Genomic DNA, 25,370 nt, shown 5'->3' with positions numbered 1-25,370 from the left:
ATGGAGTTTGCAAAATGTGGCCATATTCTGAAGAAATGAACTCTTCAACGGTCCTGATCATTTCTACATCATTCATACCCTGAATCCACAAATGGTTTTACAGTTAATAATAGATCAGTTTTCACATAATACATCTCCTGCTGTGAAGGATTATCTCCCGCTATAAAATGATATCACCTAGCTGACAGGAATATTGCCCACCTGCTACAGTATAATCACACAACGGATAAGAAATCAAACTGTGGGGAGAGGTGGATTTTGAAACTAAAAACCTCAAGACACTGCGTATGTGTGTGCGCGCGACAAATACTTGTGTGTATTCATGTTGTGTCTGGTTTTGTGCGCAGGCACTTGCGCGTGATCTCTCGCCGCGACTCGCTGATCAGTTATCACTAATCCCTCCACTCAGAGCTCTTTAACAAGTTGCCATTGTGCTGCCGACGCTTTACATGATGGAGGAACGACCTTCATGGTGAATGAAAAGAAGAGGCAGAGGGAAAGGAGGGAGAGATACAGAGGGAGGGAGATGGAGAGGGCAACACCTCCGACAATGGAGAGAAAATTGGTTTACACTAGATAGGCTTGTGATTACAGAGGGAAAGAAAATGACTTAGATTGAACAATAGGACTGAGTGCGCGTCTTGATGTGGGTTTATATGTGAGTGTGTATGTTTGGAGGATTAGTGGGTGGGATTTAGTTGAAATGAATTGGTGGGTATGGTGTGCTGATAGTTTGAATGGTTTTTCAGTCTGCATGTACTGTAACAGCATGTGTGTGTTTCCTCGTCCAGCTTGTCTTTTTGTGTTGTGACTCCATCTAACTGGAAATGTCGGAGTCTATCACAGGCCTGTAAACCCAAAACACAATCTAACTGTCCAATCTGTTTCCTCATCTCTTTAACACTCTTGTTACCTTTAGAAGTAGGTGTTGTCAGAGACGTTTAATCTGATGTTACCAGAAATGGATACTCTGCAAACTTGCTGATATACGGCAGCATTAGAAAAAACAATGCAAAATGTTTGTATTTTTTGTGTGTATAATCATGTATTTACATATTTCTAGATTCAAAATTATGTCAAAGAAATGCAACAAATATGTCCTGGAGGCATGCTATTTTACTGCTTAGCCATAAAATAATTATTCTCAGCCTGTTTGTATATGTTGTAACACGACTCCTTTGAAGCATGTTTTTCTGCCATCACATGTAAAATTTGTGATCCTGCAATTTTTCTAAAAACCCTTACTGTTTATGAAATATTAGCAACGTAATGTGTGCATATAAAGCAAATGTGAATGGATCTTGAAGCAGATTCCACCCTATTTGTGTATATTTCCATTGAAAATGTAGACAAAAATATACAATTTTTGCAATTTTTACTTTTTGGACTCAAACTTCTCCAAGCAGTCACTAATCTGAACCATAACATGTGTTCAAAAATGACTAAAAACCTGCTTTTATATCCCTTTCATGTATTTTCTTTTGTGTGTGTGTGTTTTGTTAGGAGGCCCAGCAGGAAAGCTACAATATCAGAGGTCCAGCTCCAGGGAATTCTGGGAAGACTGGTGAGGATGGGGTCCCCCACGACCGCCCCTCCAGTCTGCCGGTGAGTGATTGTTTGTTTTGTCCACCAAAATGCGAAGCATTAACGAAACCAAAGACATAACATCACATTGTAGGATGGAACATTTCTGCATCACATACCTTCCTAAATGCTTTTAATTTGTTCAAGAGTGACAAACATCGCACAGCATGTCATCAAACCACCATAAAGAAGTTTCCTCCAACGCGATATGTAATGTATTTCAATCTGACTGTGCAATGTTGAGCTTTAAGCTCTTTTGTCAAATCAGAATCCTCTGCTGACCCCCTGACCCGCTTCTTTGTCTGACATCTCATGGGATTTGACTGCTCATTTTAGAGCTTACATCTGTGCTTTGACTGGTCTTCATGCCGATGGCAGAAAGGCCACATGTATCATCTCGTAGTCCAAGCGCCGTGCATTCACTCACACATACACCCACATGCTTAGAGAAGCATATGCATCAGGACAGACATTCCCCTCTGCACACATGCAAAACCCACATGCTCAGCCTCTTAGAATTTGGGCGAGCTAAAAAACCATTAAACAGCTTGACTGGAGGAGTAATTGAGAGGAGTTGGTGTGACCAGGCTGATCTACAGTATGAGGGTTGCTCTGGCTTTTTTGGCTGCACTAATCATCGGTTCTCTCCCAACAGCTTCTCAGCAATTTCAAAAATAGAATAAATAGACATTTGCAAATGGTCACAAATATTGGCTCTGCCTGAGGTGCGTGCAGTTTAATTTACCAGATACTTTGGAAAACAGCCCCAGGAGTGAGGGAATAAGCTGCAAAAAATAAAAGCTAAATTAAGTGCGTGAACTTCAACTAAGTCATAAAATCCTACATATACTGGTGCTTTTAAAGTCTGCTTGTTTTGACTGATGGTTGACTTTTATTTGTTTCAAATAATTGCAGACTTATCTATCATTTATCAAGGGATTCCTATTACTCCTTCTCTTACTTGTTTTTTCCTTCCTAACATACTAATAGTATGTCATCTGCTTTAGCTCCTTTTTTCTTTCATTTTCATTCTCCCACACTCTTTACCCCCTCTTCTCTCTCCCACCCTGTCTTTCCTTCTAAAGTAGCATCATGAAAGCTCTTTCCCCCTCCTGATGCTATAATGAGAAATGGCCTTGATGTATCAGTGTGTGAATCCGTAGCGAGAGAACAAGATGAGGCGAGGAGCCACTGCAGTCGCGTGGGGGCCGATCTATTTGAACCAGCACCACTATCACCCCATATTCCCTCACCACTTTAATCCTGGCATTTTTTTTTTTTTTTACCCTTTGGGTTCTCTGTGTGTTTTCACATCCCATCCAGAGGCTTCCCGAGATCCTAATCGGCAGCAAGTTTTGATGAGAGAGACACAGAGAGATAGAGATGGATAGATAGAAGGGGAAGGAGAGAAGGAGAGAGAAATTGCTCGGCATTTGCCGAGCTTTTCCAGCAAGCTGTCACGGTGGAGATGTAACCGATTTCTTTTTTTTTTTTTTTTCCTTCGTTCTTTCTCTTTCTCACTCTCTCGCCTGCGTTTGATGTCAGATCTAAAGCTGCTGTCATCTTTTCTCCCTTCTCTTTCTGTCAGGAGCGAGGGAGAGCGGGTCGGCAAAGTGTCATGTTTTTGTTTTGGGATGAGTCTGCTGTGTGATGTGGCGGGAGTTTTTGAAGACAGACCAAAGGGAAAACTGCTTCAGTGACTTATCACAACAGAGAGTCACAATGTCCTCTCGATCTTTTAAAATCTAATGTGCTGAAGATACAAAACGACTTGCACACATTTAATATAGGTATTATAAAATATAATATAAAATCCAGTCTTTTCTTGTTCCAGTTAAGTTTTAATATATCTAAACTTGAGTGAATAGTGTTTTCTTTAAATTGACCAGCCTCTCTGGTCAACTTTTTCCTGTTTTATTGATGTTAAGTCAAGTCAAGTTTATTTAAATAGCACTTTTCAGCAACAAGGCGTTTCAAAGTCGTCATGAAAACACACACAATATTATAAAAAGCTAAACTTATCTAAAACATGAGCTAAGATAATCTAAATAAAATAAATGAGCAAAAGTAATATAAACAGATTTAAAAAAACTAAGCTGTGAAACTAGGATGTAAAAAGCTAAACTAAACTTATCTAAAACAAGTCATACTAAAGTTAAACTGAGGACAACCAAACTAAGATATAAAAAAATAAGAATCTAACATTTTAGTTTGTTTTGGTGTTTTCAGCTTGCTGAGTCTCTTGATCCAGTCCCCTCAATCTTCAAATCAGGTGCTCGTTCAAGAGAAAACATCGACCTTCGAGTAAAAAAAATAGTTCATCGTAAAATCCTTTTGGCAAAAACCTGTTTATTTTTGTTCCCTTAACTGTAAAGTCGTTGCAAGCAGATCTGGTTTGATTGTATGTGGAAATTATAAAAAATACAATTTAGTTTTCCCAGTCAAAGGTCGTAACTTTGAACAAAATTGTATTTGATCTTTTTTTCTCTTGTTATACATCAGAAATCACTGCTTAGATTGCACAGGGACTTGATGGAATCATGCTTTTCTCGGTTGAGTGGTGCCATTTTCAAAATTGCTCTGATTTCCCCAGGATGTGTGCAATTGCGGGTCAATAAAGGTAACATGTTGGTTTGCTGGCATTGTGTTCGAGCTAGACTGCGTGATTGGCACTGGCTGCCATGTCAGCTGCTGCCTTGTTATTTCCAGCTGTGTGTGGCAGTGATTATTTCTGTGTTCGGGAATAAATACAAGTGAAAGATCAGATTTTTTCTCTCTCTCTACATCAGTATTTTGTATCTTTTGCCTTAAGTTGCTAGGCCAAGAGCAGTTCCTCCAGTACCACAGTGAGGTGAGGACCGAAGGTTTTCAGACCCCCCCCCTCCTTTCTGCCTCCACAACCCTTTGCCACCCCTGTTCCAGTCACTACATATTCCCAGCTCTCCTGCGTTCCCCTGACAGCCTGCCAAGCTGCTGCACAGCCTCCCATCCTCTGGGACATGGGAGAGGATGGCCAGCCATGTGGAAAGACAGAGTGAGAGCTGGGGGTGGGGTCTGGGAGTGTGAGGTGAGGAAGCAGGGAGAGAGGGGGGGAGAGAAGGGGGCGTGAAGCGCTGAAGTGAAACGTGGTTATCTTTTTGTCACTTGTTCAGGGTGAAGGATGTTGAATTCAGGCTGTGAGGTTCCAGCAGTGGTGTGTTATTCACACTAGTACATCTGAACTCACACTCACACTCTGACAAAACCTTCTTGTACATCTTCCAGTGCTCATTTGCCCCTCCTTGACTTATTTTCCATCAGACAAAAGGAAAAATTCAGAAACATTATCTCTGTCTCTTCCTTTCACGCCCGTCCACCTTCGCCTCCTCTGTTTTCCTGAGTGTGAGGTCATAAATGATTGACAGGGCGCAGCTGGGGAGGCCTGCAGCCGCACACACAGCTCTGTGTGTGCACAAACGCCCATTCAGCCCGTACTTTGATGCACATTCTGTCCTCTGCGAGCTGTTTCACACATTGTGTGTATGTGTGTGTGTGTGTGTGTGCGCTCTGTCAGAGCATGTCAGTCAGCCTGCCTATACAGTATGTGCTCTCACTCTGCCTCTTCCCACTGCTGTGTTTTATTTTAGAGTCCCCAGGCAGGCAGACAGGGCGAGCAGGCAGCACAGAGTAATGTCATCCAGCAGGGTTAGATTCAGCCTCTACATTAGAGCTCACATGAGGAAAGAGAGGAAAGGAAGCATAGGGAGTCGGGAGAGTTAAGAAATGTGATGGAGATGAAGAAGGAAAGGCGCAGATGTTCTGGAAAACTCATGAGAGCTTGCATTATTGCTCTTTGTATTGATGTGTTGTGTAGCAATGTCACCCTTTCCAGTATTTTTACACGTATTCATGTGCTGAATACTCAAATTAGCAGTATGCGGAGGGTATGTAGGGAAAGAAAGAAGCAGGGGAACCCAGAGACAAGCTTTTTTTCTGGACCCGGCTGCCTATTCTTAGAACAGAGAGCATCACTAAAGGGCACAGCAGCTCCCTGCCATCGCTGCCATAGGACGACTAATCTGAAGCCAGTTTCACACTCTGAGGTATACAGGATGGTCATGGTCACGCTAGCCATAAACCTGTGGCCCTAATGTGCGTAGGAGTGTTTGTGTTAGATCTTCCATCATACGCTGACACTGAATGAAACTGCTCCACAGGACTTCACAATCCACTTTATGATTTGAGTTTTGTGTCACGCTTTCACCTTTTATAACTGCTGCATCCACACTCCTTACATGTACGCTACTGACTTCAAGCCACCCATCATTTATTTATCATTTCTTTTAAATTAGCCAGTTGTCTTATAACATTTTAAAGTATCATCGATCATAGCTCTCCAGGCTTTGTGAAAGTCTTTGGAGTAAAAATGAGTAAAAAAAAAAAAAAAGCAGCCAAGCTTTCATTTTTTAAATATATTTTTTTTATCATGTTTAGAAGATTTGTTCATTTGTTTGTTTTTGTCACAAACTCATGAATCATTCAAGCATATAAAGGCACCTAGCTGAACGGAGGAACAGTCTTGTCTCCACATGTTGGCGAAAAACACAGTAATAATTGTAAAATTAAACACATTTTTACTATCAGCCTGCTGCAAAGTTGAATAATTTGTTCCCATTTCTTTGATTGCGTGTCAGAAAAATGCCTAATGTTAATAGTTTGACAGGCATAAAAGAGTACTTTTGCACCGACAACATAATTCCCAAGGAGCTGCTGTAGTTGCTGAAAATGTAGTATACCTTCACTTAATTTGTGTTTCCCTTAAAAATAAATTCTAGGAACTGGTCAATTGGAGGACAAAAGAAGAAAGGGGCTAAAACAAAGAACTACATGGTATCAATTGTATCTGAAAAGAAATTTACTAAAACTGAACCTTTGACCTGAGAGATGAATCACCCTGTTCATAAGATGCTAATAATGTCAATTAAAACTTGGTCTTTTCTTAGATTTTCTGTGTAAACAAAATATTAGTTTATTTTCTGTGTTTAGGAGTGTTTTTATGTCTGAATCACTCTTAAATTAGAGTTAAGTAGCTGACCAAGTAAAAACTCATGCCTGAAAATGGTCAAGTATAACAATTAAATTGAAAATGAGTGAAAATAAAGCCATTGTTTAAAGAAAAAAGAAAAATTTGAAAAACTTTCTATCAAGTCCAGCTTTAAAAAAATACTAAAAAAATAATCTGGCTCCTTTGGGAGCTAACCTCTGAGAAGTGAAATGTGGCTCATAATCTGAGTTTTCACCTCTTCCCTGTTTCACCACAGACTCTGATATTATGACACAGCAAGTCAGAAGGCTTCATATAAAATGCAGACAGGATATTCTACCACTTGTATGCTGACCTGCTTTCGTTTGCTCCTCATCAATCATTTACATACAGTTTCATGTACATGCATAGTTTTTTTTGATCCTCAAGAGACTGGAACATGTTTTTTTTAACCATTTGTTTCTATACAACTTGCAAACACAGACGTGCAAGACATCAAATTGATCTGTAGGGGGAAATCCTTTCATCTTTACATCTTTGCTTTTTTTACACAGAAAATTCAACAGTGATGAAATAGGAGTCAAAGTCTGATTCATAGACATGTGGTTTGTGCTCAGCAATGGGTTGTAGTTTCTTTAAGCTCAGTAAAGGCCTATGGTGACTATTTACATTGGTGACTGCTTTAAATATTTGTCTTTAAACACTTCAAACCTACAGTTGAGGTTTTAAAATGCTGCAAAAGAATTGAACTTGGTGCATCAATGATAAACTTTGACATTGTCATATATAAGACCTGCCAGTCTGTCTTTCAGTGGGACACCCCTACCTGCATTTTCAGCAGCTGAAAAAAAGAGAGCATCTTTATGGGAAGCAGTTCACTGTCCTTTGTTTGCCTGCAGGATTTTAGCTGTATTTTTTGGCAAAATTTGATGGCTACACACTGTTCTACCCATCAGGAGCCGTGGAGACCAGTGTAAAGCAAACTGGTAACACAACACTGGGCAGCAGAGGCACATAGACCAGGGGGGGGAGAGAAGCTCCTCAACTGCAGAGGAGGCCCTGTTAATAACCAACCACCCTTGACAGGCTGGTTGAATAAAGCCCTGCACAGTAGAGCAAAGGGCAGATGGTAAACCTGTGTGTGTTTGTGCATACACTCTGTTCAGGTATTGCCCTTACATGCACACCTATCATCGTGCTTACACATGTGAGCAATCCCAGTGTGTCAGGCTGTGTGATTTGAGAGCAAAAAGGAAATGGAGAGGGATGAAATTGGTTAAGAAAACACCAGTCTGGTTTCACTGGCGCCTCTCCCCCAAGCTCTCCTACAGAGGAGGAGAAACACTGGGAGAGATAAGGAAGGAGGAGGAGGAAGGCAAGCGAAAAGTGACCCTACAAGGAGAGAAACATTCCCCTTTCTGCATCCTTTTTTTAATCCTTTGCCCATCAGTTCCCCTCCCATAGTTTGTCGTTTGTCAAAGTTTCTTTTTTTTTCCAGCAGATTTGGAAGGCTGGTTCAAATTCAGGACAAAAGAGGACAGAGAAGCAGCAGCAGCAGATTTTTTTGCTGTTAGATTCCATCAACACAGCTGCACACACACACACACACACACACACCGGTACTAATCTGTAACACAATGACAGGCAGGATTCTCCATAAACAGTGCCTCGTAAAAAGTGCATGATGTAGATGAAAAGTGGGTGACTGTGAGGAGGATGAGTGTGAGTCAGTATGTGAATACATGCATTTTTTATGCACCTGTTTATCTGTTGGTACTTTGAGCGCACAGCAGGAAAAGCGTCGGTATTTGTGTATTAGTGTTTTCAGGGACGCAGAACAGGCACCTAACTGTCCTCCCTGGTGTTTACTGGACAGTCTGCAGTGTGTGAAACACAAAGCTGCTTATTTGGTACTGAAAAAAGTCAACATGACATGCATGCCTTACTTTTGTTTTGCCCTTTTTAGGTGCTAAACCCCTTCTTAAAATGTGTTTGTATTTTCTTCTGCTCATGTAGCCCAAATTGTTTCATTTTCTGATGAAGGAAGATTTAAAAACACCAAAAAGATCTTCTCTTATTGTTAGTGCCAGATACACCCTTCTGGCACTAACAATCTCTTCATAAATGGTTATTTTCTGTCCCGTAAATATTTAAAGTCCCTCAAAAAATTGTAGCAAATGTTGTTTTGTTTTGTTTTTTTTGCCTAAATGAACTAAAAATGATACAAGTTTCATATTAATATTTAGCATTTGAAAACTTTCTCATGTAAAATGACATTTCAAAAAATCTGTAAAAACTTCACCTCTGTGGATAATATGGACTGAACTGACAAGTATTTGAAGCTGAGTGACATTTGCTGCAACTGTCAGTGTTTTATTTTTCTCTGTCAGTTTGCCTTTTTTCTTTCAATTAGAATCTTTTTGCTTTAGCAGAAGCAAATGTTGTTTCAGATCTTTTTATTATTTGTGTTCTTTTCTTCTTCTAGCTGCCTCTGTATTCTCCCCATCCCCTTTCACTCCCTACTTCACAAGCCTCGAGTCATCCACATTTCTGGGTTTATTTTTACGTCTGGTTCCTGGATGCCTGGACTCCCAGCAGGCGGATGGGTGAGGGAGGGAGGGAGGGAGGGAGGGAAGGGGAGCTCGTAAGAGGAGGAGGGAAATAAAGTAAAGGAATGAGAGAAGAGGGATGGAGGGAGGAAGGAGCCATCAGAGGAGGAATCTGTCATCACTATGGCTCCCTCTGGCTGTTGGGAGGTTGAAATTACATCTGACTTTGAAGTTAAGGGCAGCAGCATCGCCAGCGTTGCTATAGTGACAGGATGTGTGTGTATGTATGTAAACTCCTTGGGAGGTTTATTATGCATGATACACACTGTGACTAGTCCTGATGGCGTTACAGTGCTGTTATTATTCTACTCTCATAAGGTTCTTTAAACACATCGAGACACGCACACAAACGTATCTTGAGTTCAAGCAAAAAAAAAAAGGTTTCTCACACACACACACGACCCATTTCACAGCTGGACTCAAGCTTCATGTCGAGCCTTTTAAAGATTAAGATAAAGTTGTTTTTTTTATTATTTCTTCTCTTATTATCTTTGAGAAGGTTTAGCCGGCTGCACACTGTGCTCACAGGCAAATACACACACACAAACACACTCAGGCACACAAATCATCATGCAGAGTTGTTTAGATTGCAGATAGCAGCGTTTGGCTTGTTTAAGCTGCTAATGCCCTACCGAGTTCTGAATTTTGTAGTTTTTCTTTTGTCAGATTCTGTGATAGCCATAAAAGAAGCATTTATTTTTAGATAAAAGCCTGGATGGATATTGCAAGAAACAGGATGAGGTATGTATGCAGGAGAGGGATGGAGGGATGAAAAGGGTGAAAATAATGTTCCATTAATGCAGAGCCAGGCACTTGCTGAGGGCCCAGCACCAATCTGCATCTCCCTACAGTCAGGCTGCTGCTATACATTTTTCATGAACGCTGAGCGAGAATTAGCGACGGATTGCTGCTGCAAATTGCTTCTCCTTGGTCGGGGGGCCTATAGAGAGGGAACGAATAAGGTACAGAGAGAGGGGCGATATGTAAGAAGGGTGTGAACGATGCAGAAATGAGAGAGGGTGATATAGATAATTGCTAGAGATGCAGGAAATACAGAAAGGAGAAGTGAGACGAGTGCATTGTAATGTTTTAAAAGCATTTTATCCTGATTTGTCAGCTTATGAATGTTTCTGGATGCAACTATATACTTTATATTTCTAATATGTTGTTCATTTTTGTTCACTCCACTCTATTTCTTCTCCTTGCTCTGAGCAACTTATAGTTTTGACCCCAATCACAGTCTGTTCCTTTCACTCATACACGGCGCACTTTCATTTTCCACCTGTGGCCTCGGCTGCTGCCGTGGCCCCTCAGTGATCGGTTGACTGCTTCATTCTTGGACTGACTGGTTCACAGACTGTTCACTCTTTCTTTGGACACTGTCCGTTCTTTAGGCTGACGTTATGAAGTCAGATGGCCTGTCGGTCTAAGAATGAAAACAAAACCATTCAGCTGTCAGTCATCTCAGAGTTAGCATATTTTCTTCAGCAGAGTCAATGATTAAAACATTTTCATCTGGTATTCTGAATTAATCCTTTATATTTTTAGTATATAACTTAAAATGTCATACCGTATATTTTGCATACTGATTGTTTTGCAGGAACATAATACCCACTGTATTACAGAGTATTTCTTCACAGGTTATAGGAATGTGTGTAGCTGTATTGTGCTGGGAATAAAAAGGACTCAGAAAAAGGAAATTTATATTTGTGTGTGTGTGTGTATATGCGTGTGTGCTTAGGCCCTATTATTGCTGCTGTAATCTGCTCTCTCCTTCCAGCCACAGTTATTACAGTTGTCGATATGGTGCTCAGGGCTTTATAGACACAAGCAACAAGACTCTGTCTGGAAGGCCGCCAGAACGTTTTTTGCATGTGTGTGTGCGTCAAAGTGGTAGATTTTTTTTTTTTAGCGCCCTTGTGTTTGTGTGTGCAGGATCTTTTGCTCTGTGTATGTAATTGATCTCTCGGCTCATGTCAAGGCCAGTTCAACAGTGTGTTAATTGCTTATGTTACAAAGTGTTAGTCCCAGCAGTATGTGCTTGATATCTAAGGTGTGGCTGCTCACTTCACTGCTCTGTATTTATGTGGGTTAGTGTGTGTGTGGGCCCCCATCTTTGCTTGGACAAGTTTACTATGATAATAGATGTAAAAGGGCAAAAAGCGAGGTAGGAAGGACAGGAAAAACCTGTGAAACAGCAGTAAATAAGAAGAAGAAAGCTTTGCTGTTTGTAAGGAGGAAGAAGAACCTTTGACTGTGAAAGAAAGAGAGAAACAAAGAGGCACTGAAGTGTAGAAGATTTTTGTCCTCGTGGCATTCAGCCCTGACTGATGCCTGTTGTTCAGTGCCACTTCCTTTGTTTACTTTTCTGCCAGCCAATTACTGTCAGGGCTTGGCAGTGGGTTGCAGTGTGACTGAAACAATACTTGTGTAACATTTGCCTTTGTAACACTGTCATACATGCATAAGCGCACACACCATGAGGGTCACTGATGTCCAGCTTTTCTAGTCACACTGCTCTTATGAAAGTGTAGGACCATCTGTCTGAGTTGGACAAACGCTTTAACAAATCCTCTTTCTCCGTGAGAGTGCGCGACTGTTCTCTCTGTAAATATCAGCAACCTGTGACCTCCAAGAAGCATGAAAATTTCCTTCTGCCAGCAGCGTGTGTTTGTGTGCATTTAGTCTTTTGTTGTGCTGAAATAAAACCATCTCCAGATGAATGTGCCACATTGGAAATTAAGAAACAATATCCCTTCTGTTCAGAGAAAACCTCTTGTTTTAATGGATTTTTTATGAGCTCTAATTTTTGCAAATGTATTAGTGTGTTCTGAGTAAGATTTTGCTTTCACAATTGATTCTTATTAAGTTTTAATTGTTGTCTTTATAGAATGAGAACATTTTAATTGTTTTAATTATATTAATATGCTTTACATACCAAGAGTCCTTAAAAAGTGGTGGTCAATCTTATACAAAAACAGTCACTTAGTATTTTAAAGGCAATGTTACGAGATTTTTCCTAAAACTGTTATGTTAATAATGGTAGATAAGACATGTCTAGTTTGAATGTGTGCTCCTATGTTACCCTGTGACCTGCTGAGTAAGTTATGGACTACAACACAAGTCATATTTTCCACCCCAATGCATTAATGAGTCTTGGCTACCCATAATCCTTACTGGTGCACTGGTTCTCCTTCTTTTGACCACCTTTGGTCAGTCCTGACTACTGAAGGAGAGTTTTTACCCAAAGTCTTATGATCTTTATTCAGCAAACTGATTACAAAACATCAAACTCAAGCTCATAATGGAGAATTTATTTCCATATGTTGATATTGTTATAGCTGATTGATGTATGTTAAAATTCTGCTTTCAAAGTTACTAACTTACTCAACCAACTACATTGAAATTTGCTGAACAAGTTCAAGGAACAGCTGAAACTACACAAGGACTGGTAAAGGAATAACAAGGATTTGATAAAGGAGTGATGTATATTGTGGTAAGAGAAGAGCAAATGGAGAGCAGGTGTGCTGACTGGCAGGTTAGAAGCAAGAGAAAAGCAGAAACGGGAAATGAAACCAGACAAGGGGGTACACACTAACAGAATAAACCAGGAATTAAATTTTTAAAATGCAAAACATACAGTAAACACCTAAACCAGCATGAACTAATAAAATAAACATCTTAAAGGAACTTTATATATATATATTTTTTTTTGTACGAGGTCAGAAATTATCCAAAATGTATCAACAGAAATTAAAGACACTTCAAACTTTGAAAAGATTTTATTAGAATTTTTAGGATTTGCATTAAAAGAGATTTCACTTCTACTCCTGACCATAAAACAAAAAAAGTTTGTCCAACTGAGCTCCAGTAAAATCCCAAGACCATTATTTCTGTTCATGCATTGCAGGTGTTCACACACACACGCATACACACACATCTCAACACACTCAGTCTGAGAAAGTTTGAAAGTCTTGCATAGCATTTGGGCTAATGGCGTGCCGCGTGCTTCCTCCCAGGTCGGTGCATCCATTAGCAATCATATTACTGCCACATAATGGCTTATTGGTTGGCGGGAAAAAATTACCAAGAAGCCGGGATAAGGAGAGAGAGGGAGCGGGAGACTGACAAAAAGATGAAGAGAGAACGAAAGAGATGAAGAAAGCCATCTCTATGGGGCTTCTGAATTGAGTTACAGCTGTTATGATTTGTCGTCTTTCAAGTCTTTTTCTCTCTCTTCTTTTTCATTTCTTGTTCCCACCCCCTTTTCTTTCACCCTCAGGGCTTTAGGAGGTTTTTATCTTTCTAATGAGCCGTTGATTCTTCTTTTTTTTTCTCTCTTGTCATTACTTCATTCGTTGTGGATAGAAGGCAATATTTGTCATTCTGTCAGGCCAGTTTCTGCTTCTGCGTGTGGCCGCGTGAGCCGAGCTAAGTGGTGTAAAGTGTTTACGCCGTGGTTTTGGTTGGCGTTGGCGGTTAAAGTGAATGCTAGGATCAGAGTAGATAGGCACGATGGCCTTGATCGCCATGTTGTAATCCCAGCCTTATCAATATGCATCACGGTGGGCGAATTGCACTTGACTTGATTGCTTTAATTGACCGGACCTGGTTGCAGCTCACAAACACACACTCACCATTAAAGCTGCAGTGTATTGTATTGTTGTGTTATTTTGCCTGGCAGTGTGGGATTCTGCACTGTTTAATTCAACTTTGCAGGAGTCATTCTGCTCCTACACACTCAATATGCATACTCTGTAAACACACACACACACACAATACAAACAGACTGTTTGGAGTAGAGAGAAGTTTAAAGGTGATCCTCTGTTATGAGCAAAAATTATAAATATGTATGAGACAAAGAATAGCTCAAAAATAAAGTATCTAGTGTGTGTGTCAGTCATTGTACCTATGCATTTCAGTACCTTTTTGGAGGGAAATCAGTAAGCGTGTGCTTACTTGCCGGCTTGGCTTGGGTAGCGTGTGTATCAGTGTGTGTACATGTGCGTGAGTGTGTGTGGGTTAAAACAAAGTGGAAATCAAATTCACCTTGAAGTGTCCTTCTCCCTCCCCTCGCCACCCCCGTATTTTTGCCTTCGTCTTTGCTTTGAACACACTGCAGCGCTCAGTTCAAAGAGAAACGCCTTCTTGCGTGTGTGTGTTAGAGGGAGAAGGAGAGTGTGTATGTGCGCGCGCCTGCTGGTGTGTGTTGGGGACGGCAGCAGGGTTTGAGATGGAAAAAGGAGAGAGAGGACGAGTGAGAGACCCGCTGCTGCACTCTCCTTCCCTCATCAAAGAGCAGCCAGGCTTAGAGGAGCGCTCGTCCTTCTCCCATCAACCCGCTTCCCAATTAAAAACAACCTGGGACAGAAGAAAAGGAGAAGGGAGGGAACGGATGAGACAAGGTCGGCGGCGAAAAGGAGGGACAGAATTGAATCGTGATTGTGTTCCTATGATGACGTCAGAGGGACAAAGTGCAACGTTGTTTTCATTTGGGCTTTGGTGACCTCTCACCTTGTTTCTGCTCAGGACAGAACGAGCAGCAGGCCAAACAGAAGTGAGAAACTTTAAAGAGATACATGGGGAATCGAGTCATGGGACACTCAGAAACCTCTGACTTTAAGTTCTTACTTTGCAGGCCTTTGTGAAATCCATGTGCACAAATTCTTCTGTATGTCTTTTTGTAATAATTCTTTTTTTGCATTTGTTTAGTGGGTTAATGGCGTATATTTCTGCACATGTATACACACAATACGATTCTGAGTCTGTATTTGAGCACACACTGTCACACTTGCCCAATTATGCACAAAGCATTTGGAAAACTTGAGACCTAAAGGTCACGCGCTGGTGGCAAATGACAGTTTTAGATTAGCACTCAATATGTGATAATGACAGCTGACTTTTGCGCAGCACAATCAAACGTGATTAACGTCTCAGATGCTCCACGTGGAAGTCAAAGGCCTGTAAAAACCTTCAAAAAAGAGGAAGAAACAAAGGAAAATGAAATCAAAAGCAAGTTGGATGTGTGAAACATTTGATTTTAAAAAATCTGGGAGAGAAAAACAACAAACTCGATGTATAGACAAGATAATTGGACTGCAAAAGAGTAAAATATTCACCTCCTCGCCAGGCCAAATACAGAGCATGTGTTCCCCCGTCTCTCTCAATCTGACTCACTCCTCCTGGGTCCACAGATGCTGGTTTAAGATGAGGAAGCAGCAGGGATGGAGACAATAAAGGTCAACCTGTCCTTTTCTTTTTCTCTTTTCCTTGCTTTTTTCATTCTGCAATGATTTTCACTCATATTTCTTGACAAACTTAATACAGCCTAGATTTTTTTTGAAGAAATGTTGAGACTTCATATCGGAGTAAAAAAGGCCGTAATATTTTTTTTTTTGGCAGATGTAAATGGACTGTACTTATATAGCACCTTTCCAGCCAACCAGGCCACTCATAGCGCTTTACAACACAATCTGTGCCCTCATTTCCCCATCCATACAGCACTTTACTTCATAATCTGAATGAATCATTCTTTAGAGACTAATCGGTGCTTTAAACTCTGATCATACACCGATGGGGCAAAAAAGAGCCAATAAGGGGTTCAGTGTCTTGCCCAAGGGCACTTTGACATGTGACTGCTGCCAGGAATCGAACTGCCAACTCTCTCATTGGAGGACAACTGCTCTAACCACTGATCCAGAGCCACCCCAACATGTGCTTCTGTATATATGTAGTTTTTTATTATTTTTAATTGTCTAATTATTGCACAGAAACACGTCATCATTCAGAGCTCTCTTTACTATCTTTTTTTTATATCTTAAGTCCAAATGAAGTTTTGGGATTAAAGATATTTTCTCAATATTTATCTTTACATTTACTGTTAGAAAAAAAAATCTAAAAATAAGATAAATCAGAGTATTGAGACACTACATCATGAATTTAAATGTATTAGTGTCATGTAAAAAAAAACACATCTTTAAAAGCTTTTTTTTTCTCAAAATAGTAATCAGTTTTGTATCATTAATTGTCCATTTCCATCTTGTGTTGGCTTTTTTAGTTTCTCCTCTTTCCAATTTCTCTTCATCCCTCCCATTTCTTATTTCTATCTCGTTTTCTCTGTCCTGTTCTTTCCTATTGACCTCATCCCCTCCCATTTCCTGTCCTCCTTCTCCCCCCCACCACCTCTTCTTCTCTTCTCCTCTCTGACTCAGGAGGCTACAGTCTCCAAAAGGTCAGTCCCGGCTGACATTTTCTGTGGAACTTCATTGATTTCTGCTCGCCTCACTCTGATTGGCTAACAGGTCCTGCTTCCATTTCCCACCAATCCCCTTTAACCAGGAAGCAAGCCAACCAGATGACCCTGAGGTCAACCAGCTCCAAATAGCTTTTTCTGGAGTGCTTCATTTGTCTTTGCTCTATATTTCTTTCCTGTCTGCCGGCACACCTCCCTGCAGGCTGCAGAACGAGGAAAGAGAAAAGGATGGATAGAAAGATGAGTCTTAAATGGTAGTTTAGAGAGCTTCTGTGCTTTATGAACTCATAGGTTTTGTGAAAATGTCATTGTATTTAAAAGATGTTGCTTTCTGTTGTGTGCTCAAAAAAATGAGGCCAAATAATTACTGAATTGGAATACTTTTTCAGGTTTATCTCTGCTTGACAAAATCAGTGAAACTCAATCATGAATATATTTTTTTTAAATGTAAACTTTTCCATTTTACAATCATATGGATGGTACTTTTGCACAAACAGCATAGGGGCAAAGGTTTTAAACAATCCCTCATTTCTTTGTATATTGCTTCCAATCAGCCAGAGGTGTGTTTTTCATCAATAGTTTTGTAGGTTTTTGGATATTGAAATATTTTCTTTGGACCTTGGTTGCTCAAATGCACTTATACCTTACACTTGACGTGATGGCAGTACAGTGTATTGTGCAGTGCAAGCTTAAAAAATCAGAAAAGTGGACAGATGGAGGACAAAAGTGCCAGGTCTAAAAAGCACCATCTACAGCAGATCAACAGTATCTACAAGTCATGCCTTGAGGAAATAAAACCAGCAAAGACCTGACTCAGGACATGAGGGATACATCAACTTTCAGCTAATATATGACAAGTTCTCAGCTAATTGATACAATTTTATGTATGTTGAACTGTCATTTTTGTTTTTTCATAGATTTGATTAGAGAAATTGGAGCAAATTATACATATGTGACAGGCTATTGGTAAAAGAATGTCCAAATATTTTCTTTAAATTGGGTTCTTCAAGTTGTCTAATATTTGGTGATACAAAGGATAAAATCTGGTTAATCCTTTGAGTTTAACTAACAAACAGCTATGTGAAAACAGAAAGAAATGCTGAAAACCCCTTCATAAAAAGGTCTTGTTCCTTGGAAGCAGAATGTAAATGAGTAAGGGGTGACTCGAGACTTTTCCACGGTACTTTATCATCCACCCCCAGCATGAGAAGGTGGGGTCACTGTAAAACTGCTCAGTGAATGCTCAAGTACAAAGTCGTTGAGCTCAAGGCTCTGACTGAACCTCCAAACTCACTATATCTTAGTTTGATTGCACATCTACATCATAAACCAAATCCAGTCTGATCCACGGTGTCACCCTGCGACCCACAGGACCACGGATGTCCACAGTCACCATATTAATCAGATGGTCTTAAAATTCTGCCTTATTAGTTCACGACAAACTAGTTCTGGCTGTGCTAGAGTGAAACAACAACTGAAAACCTGCTTTAGATTCATAAACTGAATATTCACTCTGACTGATTCATGCTGTTGCTTTTGCACACAAATGAGCATATTATACATGCTCTGCTGTTCGTCTATCGTTGGGGTTTTCTTCCTCCTGCGCCTCCTGGCTCCGCGGCTTTCTCCTGCAGGAAACTCTGTCCTTATGAGACAGCAGTGGCAGCGCTGGTAGAAAATGTCCGAACACAACTGTGTAAATAAACGAGAGGACAGCTCTTGGTCTCTCCCTGTGAAGTGATAATGTGTTCTCCACACTGTTTTTGTTCTCATGCTAATGAAGTGGACTGCATCGGTAATCACTTTCAAACCCTCAGCCAGGGAAAACGTAGAAACGGCAAAACAAAGGCCCAAACAAAAGGATGCTGTGCTGTTGTTAGTGTGTGCAGGAGTGAAAGTACAAATCCAACTGTTGAAGTGGGCCGTATTTTCTGAATTTAATTTTTTCTAACTATAGTGCACCACAAGCCTGAATGGAGCTGCAAGGGAAGGTCAGTGTGTGTGTGTGTGTGTGTGTGTGTGTGTGTGTGTGTGTGTGTTCAGACGGTGAAAGAATCACTTATACATTTGATTACACCGGATAATCTGTGAGAGAAAAACTGATTACTTTAATATTACTTAACTGTCTGACAACAAACTTCCCTGCAGGTGTTTGGTGTTCACTTGGAACCACTTTCAGTGAGAAAATCAGAGTAAAATCAAAGTGAGAGTATATCTGTGACGATAAACTATCACCTAAATCATACGCAACGATATGACACAATATAAAACATTTTAATACGATACCATGCAACACACAATACAGCAAAATATACTACAGGTATGATCTATATGATAGAACGGGATATATCGTATTATTTCTTTGCTGAAATTTGTTTTTGACTTTGTGCTGCCTTCACGAAAATCCGGCTAATAAACCACCAGTAAGTCACATTGTACAGTTGCCGTTTTAAAAGATATACTTTGAAGAAATAACCGTAAAAGTCCAGTATGAGCAACAGTCGCTCACCATCTGCTGCTCAGTGTTGAAAACTGACTTCACCTTCACTTAAAAAAACAATACAGTGCTGTCTGAATGCAGCTTTGTGTCAATACTGCTCTCTTACTTGATTATGCATTGATCAGTGGAAAGTTGTAAAGGTGGACGCCCTGCCCTTTGACCTTTTTATGACTAGTCAATGAAACAACGACCTGAAGCCATTCCTTTTGTTTTATGTAAATAATAAACATCTGGAGATTTAACATGAAGGAAAACCCCTTTTTAGTCCCATATCTCCCACGCACCTTACAATGAAGAATCCAGTCACTAAAACAGGTCTTAGCCATGAGGCTCGTCTCAACAGATGAGGGAAGGATTCTTTTAAGTTAAAACTTTAATTTCCTGTTCGGTTCCTCGCTTTATATTAATGGCTTCTTTTCTCCCTCCTCTGCTTTAATCCATCTGTACTTTTTCTTTTTTTTTCAAACCTGTGAGCTGTCAGAGTAAAGCTATAAAAGAGCTATTTGTTTAATGGAGACCTTGGAAATTAGCATGTTTTTATAAAGCAACACTTCAGCAGGTGCCCATTTTTCTATATGCATGTGTTTTACCGTTTATGCTGTGGTCTGTTGCTCTTGTGTTTATGTCAGTGTATATATGAGCGCTGATGCTCATCCTCTTCCTCTCTGAGTGCAGATGTGAGTGTCAGCTCTCAGTGAAAGACATTAGGCCACAGTAACAAGCTATTGATTGGACTGAGCTGGAGGCTGCTGCTGATTTCTCATGGAAACGCTGAATCAGGCAACAATACACAATGCAGACGTAAACCAGTGGATATAAAATACACTAATAACAAGATAGAAGCACACTGGAGCGGTAACCTTGTGTGGTTTTTACATTTTTTTTCTGGACATCTGTCTTGCGTTTCGACACCTCCTCCTGAGCTTTTGGGAAATCAAGCTGTGATGTTCTGATTCTTCTTGTCCTTGTATTTTTTTATTGATAATCTTCCTCTTTTTTGTCTCTGTTCAGCCATGTAGCTACCGCTGATCATAACTATGTCTTCACTATTAAAGCTTTACTTCAATGTTGCAGAGAACATTTTAAAAAGAAACCCTCTAAGAGTCATTTTTGTACAAGTGAAGTAAAACCTTCAATCCTTCCAGTGACAGCACCTCTTTACAACATATTTTTCATTTTACCTGAAAGATTTTGTGAGACATATTCTCAGCATTTTTTTTCATGCACATGCAAACAGTCCCTTTTGAAAACTATTAGAACAAGAAGAGCAATGTCTTATTTTTGCTGTACGCTCAAAACATTTGGGTTTGATAATAAGAATGAACGTGAAATTATAAATCAGTGTTGCAGTATTTTTGAGCTGTCTAGGAATACATATATTTAGATCTTTAAACAAATACATAAAATGGCACCATTTGTGTGAAACAACCAATTTTCCTAATCCTCCTGTGGCCTTCAGGTCAAATTGACCCAAAGTTACAAGGACTTCTCTACTTCTCTCTGACTCTCTTCTGAGGGCTTCAAGAGGGTTAAGTGAGCTAATTTATTGATATACTGCATGTGACAAAGTAGATTTTGTTTCTGACGAAACTACAAGCAATAGCTGCAAAACTTGGGGTGTAAATTGGTCGGAAGGCTTGATGCAGTCAAGGATTTACGACGAGAAACTCTGTATTTTGTTCACGTAAAAATTAGCATTTTGTATTGCAAACAGTCGTATTGTCTATGTTGTGTGTGGATAGAAACAAAAGCTGAAATGCTTTTGTTTCATCATCTTTTTTGTGTCAAACTCAAATGTTTTCAGTGGACATAAAAAATAAAGGAACTGTTCTGGTCCGTTAGTTTTAGCCGGGGTTGTATAGAGGACCTGCTAGCAAAGAAATCTGCCTTGATTTGTGAGATATTGATCAAGATTTTAATAGCATTTCTTTTCCAAAATACATTTCAATTTGGAAAGCCTGCAGAGACCAGTACTCAGTCAGAACTCTCAGTTTTTGTCTGTGTACACTCACACACACACACACACACACCTGGTTTTGCTGCTGGCATGATGTTGGCGTCCCAGAGGTAATTAGACTGAGGCTGTTGCTGGCTGTGCTACAACAGCTCAAATACCTCCACTGACTTTCCTACACCTGTCTGCAGGGAAACACTGTGTGCACGTGTGTGTGTGAAAATGTGTGTATCCTTAATGAAACTAGGTGTGTGTGCTCCTAGAACGTGTAAACATGTGAATCCGTTTTAGTAATGATATTCTAGCGCATGTGCTGGGTTGTCACCTGCCAGTACACAGTTATTTTGACATTACTCTGATCTCAGAGATAAGCTTTAACAACAGGAGCATATATGATCATCTTCTCTCTGTAGCTCTGTTTCAAACACACACACTGGTAGAGATGAAAGGCGATGCGTCTGGATTATAGAGAAGCTAACATGACAAGGCTGTTATCTGCTATGCTCTTTATGAATATCACTAGATGGTCTTTAGGATAGATCGCACAGGCTTTGATGATCGTTGTGTTACTGGAATGACATTTTGGCAGTTGTGTACACTCAGAAACACGCCACAACATAATGCACCAGGCTCAAATACGCACACACGCACCGTCGCAAATGGAGGGATTTTCATGCAAGCTGTCGTTTTCACGTCTCTCGCACATTTTTTGGAGGGCATGCTGCTACATCTCTTGCTCTTTTTTTTCCTCCGCGTTTCACACACACAAACACGCGCACAGCTCGCCGCGGCGACTTGTGAGGAAGTGTGAAGCCTACAAAGGTTAGTTAGTCAGACCTCTGCATGCTATATTAAGTCTCTTTGTATTGAGCCTCATCTATTGGAAAGGTAAAAACAACAACTGGGGGCTAAAATTAGCTTTGTGATTTGGATGATTTTTTGGGGAAGGGAGTAATTAAGGGATTCACAAGAAGCTATGAAAAAAGGAGTGAAAGCCTTTTCCCCCCCCTTACAAACTGCATTTCATTTTAAATTGAGCTTTCTTCCCTCATTTTTTTTTTCTAATGGCTTTGTGCCACAAGATACGTAGTAATAGGATTTTTACTCATAAATTAACTTGGCCCTCCTGAAGGACCGATTCTGCTCTTTGACCACTCACTGTTCAATTATAGTTTTTTTTGTTTTTTTTCAGATTGTTTTATTATTAAATGCAGACCAATTCAGAGTTTCTTTTTTATGGCCAAAATGCATTAGAAATAAAAAAAAAGGCTTCTTAGCTTTGCCCGGAACAAAAAAAAAAAATCAGGGTGAAAATGCAGAACTTATTTTTTTATCTGTCCTTGTTTTATTCTCGCTTTAAAAAAGTCAAATTTAAAAGCTCCTGCTGGATGTTTGTAGTCCTGCAAAGACTTAAGACGAGCCACGGGGCCACATGCTGCTCTTTTTCGTACCTCGAAATACGTTTGGTTTTTTTTTTGCTTTTCAGTTTGCTGTTTTCTTGCCAGGTAGAGGGGAGGGGCAGCAGAGTGGAATTTCATGCAAATGAGGCAGACTGAAGCAACTTGTGTGTAATTTGGTGAACACAGAATATTTACTGAAACTAGACGTCAGCGTGCTCGGTCATTTTATGAGCAATATTGCTTTCCTAATAATAAACCATGACTGGAAAATGCTTCACAAGCTCCAATTTGACAGTCAGTCACTTAGTCTAACTTGTTTATTGGATAAGAAAAGATAAACTCATTACAGGATGACTTAGAAAAAATGAAGATAAATAGCTTTTAGTTTTATTAAAGTGTGGTTGCTAATACAGCTAACTGTTCTCAAAATGAAATTAATACACCATTCCTCACGTGTTATTCACAATTGTCTTTTAGCGTACCGTACAAGTGCTAATTGAACATAATGTGCCTAAATGTATAAATTTGACTTTAGCACATAAACCAGGCTGAGTGTAAAAAACTTTTGAGTATCAGCTTGGATTAATGCAATATTCCCTGTTGCATCTGAATCAAAGCAGAGCAGCCGTCTAATGTTTGCTGCTTTCTGTTCCACAAAGTCTGTTTAAAGTTTGGAGAACGTGAAGCGAAGTGTGACAACGTAACTCACTGATGGTGAATTACATCATTCAGCACTACAAATAACTTCAATTTTTATTAGATTTGAATAATCCATGATGCAATATTCTAAAAAATGAATGCTTAGCAGCTGATAGTTTCCCATTTTGCCTGTCATTTTCTGATGAGCAGACCTGAGAATACAGAAGCTCTTTGTTTTCGTCAGATTTTTTAAAGGCTTATTAAAAAAGCAGCAAGATGAAATAAAAAAACATGCCTTTTCTCAGAGTGAGCCTCTGAGTAATAACCACAGAAACCATTACTTTTCTGCTCGTAACAAGTAAAAATAGGCGGTTAAGATTAAAATGGATGCAGTTTTTCTAACCTTATGAAATAGTCTAAGAGATGCACTAAAAGTTAGAAATTAGTTTTATGTCGGTTTGCTGATATTCTGATTTCTAAAAGCAACATAAGTCATGTTTGAGGCGATAGTGTTTAATTCAGTTTGGTTGATTTAATTTTTTTTTTTTGTACTTGGACGTATAGCAGACTGCATTCACAAGGCTTTATTTTTATGTTTGTATGTATATAAACTAAAGCTCACTTGCCTCCTTCAAAATGGTAGATCAAGGACGACTTTCAGCTCAATTTGGAAAAACACAGAGATGGAAAGAGAGCGACAGAGGAGAAAGAAAACAAGAAAGAGGATATAAAGGAAAGGAAAACTGCCAGGCTGTTTGCTCCCACCTGTCTTGACTTGAAAGGAGAAAGCGGGAGAAGACAAAGACGCCTGGGAAGACTTGAAAAGAGGAACAAAAAGTAGAGGAAAAAGAAGAAGAAGGAGGAGGAGGAGGGAGGGGGTTGGTAGAGAGGAAAAGGAAGAGAGCAGATATGTGAGCAGCCCCAAAAGGCACGCCGGTGTTTGAAGCCGAAGCTCTGGAACAAGCAGCAGCTTTGACTTCATAGAGAATCAGTCCCCGGGTAAACGACTGGAGTGGAAGGAGACGTTTGATACTGGGAGTGCTGGAAGGGTAGGATCGCTCATTAGATGCATCCGCCAGCACAGACACTAAACCACAACCGCACCGCCTGCTATATCTAAGGGATTAGGATATGTAAACAAGGAGGAAAGTTATTTTTGAAAAAAAAAAACTCACTGGGAAAATAAATGTCTCTTGCTGATCATTTTCTTTATGTGTGTTTATAAATTAGATTTGATATTTTCAAGAAACGTAATAGCCCGGTCAGATTTGCTTTTTGTCTGTTTGTAATTTTACACGCAACAATATATGATGTTTGTATTGTCTTGCATTGAGAAGATAAGTCTTAACAGCTTTTACAACACTCTTACTTTAGTATTCCTAGTGAATATTTTATTGATAGTGAGGTGATGGAGGTGTATTAGAGGGGATTTTTAGCTCAGTCATCCACCCATCACATCAACAGTGGGAATAAATCACTCCTTCGTCTGCACATGCAGTGTTTACAGACTTCATGCTTCACGTCACATGTTCTCCTTCTTGCTTGTGCTTAAGTGTGTGGTTGTGTTACAACAAGTTAGTGTCATTTGTTCTTCATCTCGCCATAAGCTCTTCTGGAAATGATCTGTGAGTTTAAAGACAAAAAGATCTGTCACTGTCAAAGGAGCCTCAGACGAACACAAATTTACTGTAATTAGCTTTATGAGGAGAAATGGTGAAGCAGAGTTTGCACTATGTTGTGTTTATCTTCCTTACTGCTGCCTGGCCTTTACTTTGCACTCAATTTTTACACCTGCTGTCTTTCTTTTATGCATCTGCTTGCTTGTTGGTCCTTCTGTCTTTTAATTAAAGAACAAAGAATGAAAGAAAATGTATCAGTGATGTTCCAGCTGTCTTTACTGTCAGATTGGACTCTTTATGTCTTTATGTGTGTGTGCCTGAATTTGTGTGTTTATTCAGACATAAACATGCTGCCAGCATCGTTGCTTTTATTAACCCCAGTATAACAGTTAACCTGTTAATGTGCAGCTGTGGCCAAGGCTCGCTTGTGACTTCCTGTGAAAGTTTTGTGATTTTATAAATTAAAGCTCACGACTTAAGTGCTTTAATGTTTGTAGCTGCATGCATGTCAGGTTGAAGGAGTCGAGCCAACTTTGCATTTAGGTTTAGCCGTATAGACAGGCCGCTCCTCACTCAGCCGTGCCTCGGCTGCATAACGAAGGACGCCGATCCAGCTGTGTTCTGACAGAGAACCCAACATGCTGCAGTCTGCACATAGACTCACAACCTTAACGCCTCCATACAGTCTGTCTTTTATGCTCCCTTGATTATCATATTTCTATTTTTTGTCCTTCCTTGTTTGTTTTCATTCTCTCAGCCTTTGAATCTTTGTCTGCAATTTTTCGCCTTT

The 25,370-nt window shown here is 39.9% G+C and overlaps 1 protein-coding gene across 2 annotated transcripts in view; it reads left to right on the top strand.

The window, feature by feature from the left end:
* The window catches only part of LOC108236275 (AT-rich interactive domain-containing protein 1B), a 156,158-nt gene that overhangs the window by 51,817 nt on the left and 78,971 nt on the right, over positions 1-25,370 (top strand). For both annotated transcript variants that reach the window (XM_017416831.3, XM_017416840.3), the window contains exon 4: positions 1,504-1,605. In XM_017416831.3, coding sequence (XP_017272320.1) covers positions 1,504-1,605 — 102 coding nt within the window. The remainder of the gene's footprint in view (positions 1-1,503; positions 1,606-25,370) is intronic.

The sequence above is a fragment of the Kryptolebias marmoratus genome, linkage group LG10 (genome assembly GCF_001649575.2).
Source record: "Kryptolebias marmoratus isolate JLee-2015 linkage group LG10, ASM164957v2, whole genome shotgun sequence".
NCBI lineage: Eukaryota > Metazoa > Chordata > Actinopteri > Cyprinodontiformes > Rivulidae > Kryptolebias > Kryptolebias marmoratus.
This window is presented reverse-complemented; position numbering and strand designations above follow the sequence as displayed.